At 37.6% G+C, this 6209-nt stretch overlaps 1 protein-coding gene across 1 annotated transcript; it reads left to right on the top strand.

Moving 5' to 3' along the window:
- Positions 1-508: 508 nt before the first annotated feature.
- Positions 509-3656, top strand: LOC119570206 (cytochrome P450 2L1-like; the record flags this gene model as incomplete). Its single annotated transcript, XM_037918044.1, has 8 exons — positions 509-647; positions 826-1044; positions 1509-1702; positions 2011-2122; positions 2351-2531; positions 2628-2745; positions 2857-3001; positions 3109-3656. Coding segments are annotated over 8 exons (1293 nt in total), but the record flags the coding sequence as incomplete, so codon positions are not given.
- Between the last annotated feature and the right edge of the window lie 2553 nt (positions 3657-6209).

Consider the following 6209-nt stretch of genomic DNA (forward strand, 5'->3'; position numbering starts at 1 on the left):
ATCATACAAGTTGCTGACCTGAAATCTCATTCAGTATACTGCAAGTTCTGAGGTCATGTAAAGCAACCTTCAGTAGTACTAGTATGAAAGAGTGCGAGTTCTCACCCTATAACTTCCCTTTCCCGTTTTTCATATATAGCAGTGCATCTTTTACATATATGTTGAGCTTTTGTATATCCATGTTGTAAAAGGGACAGCGATTTAAGGCCCTATCTTTCGTGATCTTTGAGAAAATTAACATCATATAAAACTTGTTCTGTTGTATAAAAAAGTAAATGAAAATGGATATCTTCACAATACTAGAGAGATTCTCATTCATACCTTTTTCTTCATTTGTCGCAATGAACGCATAAGTTATTAGTGTGGTTGTTAGTACGAAGTCATCTGATGCAGCTTTAGTACCTGAAAATATGCATAAATGAATGAATACAGAAAAACATATGCTAAATATACAATGTGTTTATATATATGTATACATACATATACACATATACATGAAAATCTACTTTTCAGGGCGGAACTAGGGCCGCACAAGTTTATATTCCTTTGCAACAACAAACTTATCAAGGAAGCGTTGGCAAAGGCTGAATTTGCTGATCGTCCCCAATTAGAAATGGTGCACTTTCTGACTGATGGACAAGAAGCGGGTCTGTAGACATTCTGTGTATTGTATATGGAATGTGCAGTTAATGTATCACATTTGGTATTTGTGAATATATATGCAACGTATATTGCGTACACACACAAACAGAGAGGAGAGAGAGAGGCACACACACGCCTACTGCATCAGGTAGTACACAGCTTGCAATAATGTGCATTACGCAGGTGTCGTAATGAGCAACGGCAAGCGATGGCAGAACGCTCGGAGGTTCCTGCTGCGCAACCTTCGCGATCTCGGGATGGGAAAGACCTACCTGGAGGAGAGCATCCTGGAGGAGGCCAGAGCGCTGGTCAAGGACTTCAAATCCAACGCAGGAACGCCTTGTCACACGCCGGAGTCGCTCAATATTGCCGTCTTGAACATCATTTGGCAGATGGTCGCAAGTATGTCGCATCCCCGAAAGATTAAAGTTCTCTGAACTAGTGAACAGTATTTTAGCCTATTATTATTAATCATTATTATTAGTATTATTACTATGATTCTTCTTATTATTCAATGCTTTATTAATTTTCGTCATTTATTATTCTTTCTATTATTCATTATTTTTATTGATATTGTTGTTATTGCTGTGATAACAATGATAATGAGGATAATACTACTAATTATTATTGTCATTATTATTATTATTAGTGTTATTATCATCATCGTCACCATCATCATTATTATTATGATTATTATTATTATTCATTAATATATTATTTTTTCATTTGTTATTATTATTTCTGTCATATATTATTGTTATTGTTATGGTGATCATCATCACCATCATCACAGTTATAGTTGTTGTTCTCATTGTTATCATCATCATTACAATTGTAGTGTTATTTTCATTATCATCATTACACAGACAAGCGCTACGATCTCCACGACAAAGAAGTGCTCAACCCCATCGCCATCTTGAGGTCCATCGACGCGTCCTCCAAGGCCTTGTTGATTGAGTTCATCCCTTGGCTGAGGAAACTGCTGCCAGAATTCGTGAAGGAAAAATTACTGACAGGCATCATGAGGAAGGTCAAAGACAGCATAGTGACTTTATTGAAGGTAAACAGGCGTGGTGTGGATACCTTCATTTTTTTTCTTTCATTCTCCTTATTTTTTTCTTTTCTTCGTTTGAAATCCGTTAAATAATTACTAGAGTGGAATGATGAATGTTACCATCTGGTAATTTATGATGACCGTGATGTGTGTGTGTGTGTGTGTGTGTGTGTGTGTGTGTTGTGTGTGTGTGTGTGTGTGTGTGTTTGCATACTAATAAAAAGTGTTTATATGCATCTTTGTGGGATGGATAGGTGTATGTGTTAATCTTATGTAAAGCATACGTTACTGGAAATGTGCCCGGCTTCCCTCAGGACACGATAGATTCTCACAGAGCCACCCTCGACCCGTCCAACACGCGTGACGTCATCGATGAATATTTGATAGCCATAGACGAAAAGAGCGAAATTGCTGAGTACTTCGGTGGTGAGTTTTCGTTTTCTCTTTCTGCTTATTTGCTAGATAAATGTAAAAGAAAACGTTTCGATAAATAATCATAGAAATCTATTTAAACCATAGAAAAAAAAAATATATGATTGTGTGCTATTATAATTCTTGTCTGTTATCATTATTTTCCTTTAACACTTTCGATGACAAATAGGCTATGTATTAGCAGTGAATATGGTAACAGAAGGCCAAGTGTACTCCCGGCAGAGCTGGATCTGATGAGGATCATCTTCGACCTGTTCGCCGCGGGCTTTGACACGACGGCCAACACCCTGCGCTGGATCATCCTCTACATGGCCAGGTTCCCCGAAGTGCAGCGCCGCGTCCAACAGCAGATCGACGAGGTTGTCCCGCGCGACACCTTGCCCTCATACCAGCACAAGAGTCGGTACGTTCACCTGTCTTGCAGGCGAACCATCTGCTGAGTATCAGAGCCTGATAACATGTTTAGGACTTGACTGATGTGGCAATGTCCCCTTTTCAGGCTGCCGTTACTCGAAGCGATGATCCAGGAGGTTCTTCGCTCATCGTCCATGATTCACAGCGGAGTCCAACGCGCAGCTCAGACTGATACTTACTTGGGAGGCTACTTCATTCCGAAGGCAAGTATCTGCCTCATCCGTCTTCTTACCCGTCTTTCTTTCCTAAATGCATAAAGAAAATACTACAGACGCCAGGTAATAAACCCATAACTGAAATGCACTGTACCTCAGGGGTCGTGGGTATTCGGGTGCTCGGGAATATGCCACATGGACTCACGCCACTGGGAAGAACCGCAGGAGTTCCGACCCGAGCGGTTCCTCGACCAAGAAGGAAAAGTCAAAACGCCAAAGGAGGGACTCATGCCATTTGGTTCAGGTAAGCCAAATCCTCCTGCGTCAAGCTCATAACCTATGGCGACTATAATCATGATACTCTTTAATGAAACGCAAAAGGCGATAATAATCAGAAATTTTCTAACGCAGGACGAAGGAGCTGTCTTGGAGAGGCTCTGTCAAGGATGGAACTATACATATTCACGGCAGCCCTTCTGCAGAACTTCACTTTCTCCCCTCCAGCGGGCGTCGAGGTCGACCTAGAAGCCAACCCCAAACAACCTGCTTCACGTATGCCAAAAGAGCAAAATATTGTCATCAGCATCAGGGAATGATAACCTAGTCGTCTTGCACTTTGAGAGCAAATTTTGATTTTTCGATCTTCAGTTTCTCCAGTACCTACATGTTCATGTTATATCGTATAAGGCATTATATATTATCATTATATGATCCAAAAATAGTATGCTCATTATTATTGTCATCCTGTGTTTGTTTTTACTTCTGAAGTTATTATTGCCTTTTAATATTATCGTTTTTGTCATGATTTCTGTCGTTTTGTCGGTAGTACCATCTAAATGTAAACCAAGAGGGAAGAGAAAGCTCAGGGAAGTTTTGTGATTGATTATAAAGTCTAAAATATTCTTGTTGTTAAATCAATATTAAGAGCTGGTCAATAGAAATTAGATTGACCAAAATGTGCTTGCTTATAAATTCACCTTTGTTTAAGAACAATATATCCGATGTTTAGCCAAATAACGTATTGTTTAAATCATTGGGTTTAGTACCTGTGTACAAAACAAGGACAATGTAGTCAGTTTGGTTGCGTGTTCTTTTGTCTGGTGAAAACCACGTGTACAAGTGTCTTGGGTGGTGTTGGAACAATGTATTGGCTATAACTAAATTATTTGTACTACAGAATTCAATAAAATCTTTACCTCTTTCATTTATATCTCCAAGGCCGAATTTTCCACAGGTGTAATTTTTTAGATTATTTTTTCCTACTTTGGCGTTGAGGTCTCCCATTATTATTTTTACATCTCTGTTAGGGATTGTCTAAAGTATCTTGGAGAGAGTTATAAAAAATTCCATTTCTTCATCACTTGCAATATTGGTTGGTGCGTAGCATTGTATAATACTAATATTATGAGGTTTTGCTTGTATTCTGACTTTTAAAATGCGATCATTTATTGGGCTGTACCAAATTAGTGCATTTGCAGTTTTTTTTTCGTGAGAATCATAGCAACTCCGTGACTATAATTTCCTTCTTCTTTTCCAGAAAAAAGAACTGTCTTGTTTTTCTTTAGTTTTGAAACTTCCATTACTTTTCCAATTGGTCTCACTTATTCCTAGTATTTGAATGTTGTATCTATCCATTTCGTTACAGACCATATGTAATTTACCCATCTCTTTCATTTTCCTTACGTTCCACATTCCGATTTTTAATGTGTTTCTTAATTGGACATGTTTTCTTTATCTTCTTTGTCTTCCAGATGCATGTTTAACATTGTCAGCCTGGTTGCCCACTGACTAACGCGCCCCTTGATAACCCACGTGACGGGCGATGTGGTATGAATTATCGTTTCTGTATTTAATCATTGGTGTAGAGGTTTGTCAGGAGAAAATAAAAGTTGAGTGGAATCCCCCAGGCTCCTTCTCAACTCGCAGTCTCCAACTAACTAGGAGGAACTATCTCTGCCGCTTTTAAAACAGTTACACTGTAATACGCCAAACATATTATTTGATGAAACCAGTAATCAGTAGAACTGAAGGTGTTTTCACCAGATATTCACTGCCCTGCTGCCGACAGTTTCACCGCAACCCTGGTATAGGGAGCTAATAGGGTGCTATCCTTGTTCAAGGGAACCCAGGGTGCAGTTTTTTTTTGTCTTACCCAGGACAAGAGATCTTCCTACTGTACGTTAAAAGTGTCTCTTTTCTATACTATTTTTCGTTATTTTTCACAGCGTATAAAACATGGCTAGAAGATGGGATTTTTGCTTTTTTTTTCTTCAAATAAATAAATAATTTTATTTTTCCCCTCATTGTAAACAAACAGAGGGGGGGACTTCGAATGAAGGAAAGCCCATGTTTCAATAAGAATTTTCTACGCCAAAGTGAAAAAGGATTCGTGAAACTGACAAATGAAAAACGTAGTGATTAAAGTCATAACGCACAAATACTGCTCTGTTATGCTGAAAACAGAGATATACTGAAATTTATGTGGGTTTCCATAATTAAAGAAATAAACCAGGAACATATGTAGACATAAACAATGATATGCACCTATATAGGGCTAAGGTACCAGGTACATAACCCTAACGGTTGTACTAAACCAACTGTACCACGCGACCCAACAAAAATTGTTCAACAATGATCTTACCAGTTACCTGCCTAGGCATGGTGGAGTACTGATAGCGAGGCTTTACGCACATTCCCCTTGGGCGTTCGGTGAAAGTGATGCAAAAAAATAAATCCTATATGGAATCTCTGCCACTCCAGGTACATGGTGCAAAATGAGCAGTACTAAAGCAGACCCATCAAAACACTTAAGCAACTAGGAACTTTTTATCTTCATAGATATACTAATCTACTATACTAGGTTTTTACGCACATTTTCCAATGAGTACTCAGTGGCATGATTCAGAAATCTAAATCTATCCATGGGTATATAGATACCTGATTATACAAACACACACATGCATACATACGTGCGTGTGGGTGTGTATATGTGTAGATATTATATTATATATTATAATATGATATATAATATATATAATATATATATATAATATATATATATGTTATGTATGTGTATGTATACATATATACTTATGTAGATGTATATATAATATATATTATATATAATATATTATATATATATATATATATATATATATATACATAATTAGACGAAATTGAATCCGGAATGGTTTATCATTGCACAAAGACTGCAAAAGCAAGAACTGAATCAAGTCCCGGGAGGAGGGTCAAAGCCAAAGGGTCTCGGGAAGGCTTTGCTAACTACAGACGATGTAAGGTCATCCAAACCCCATTGGTTAACACAAATTAGATGATTTTTTAATCATCAGAACTTCTTATATTTATATTTCATATGAATTCGGAGATTTATGAATTGATTTAACGTCTTTCCAGTCAAGGTAATGGCCTTTATCAAGTGAAGAAAACAAGTATTAGATTCAATTCTTAATATCACTTTTATGCTTATTCATTCTTTTCCCAAGGCTTTGCCA

This window comes from Penaeus monodon, unplaced genomic scaffold, assembly GCF_015228065.2.
Source record: "Penaeus monodon isolate SGIC_2016 unplaced genomic scaffold, NSTDA_Pmon_1 PmonScaffold_2310, whole genome shotgun sequence".
In the NCBI taxonomy this organism is placed as follows: domain Eukaryota; kingdom Metazoa; phylum Arthropoda; class Malacostraca; order Decapoda; family Penaeidae; genus Penaeus; species Penaeus monodon.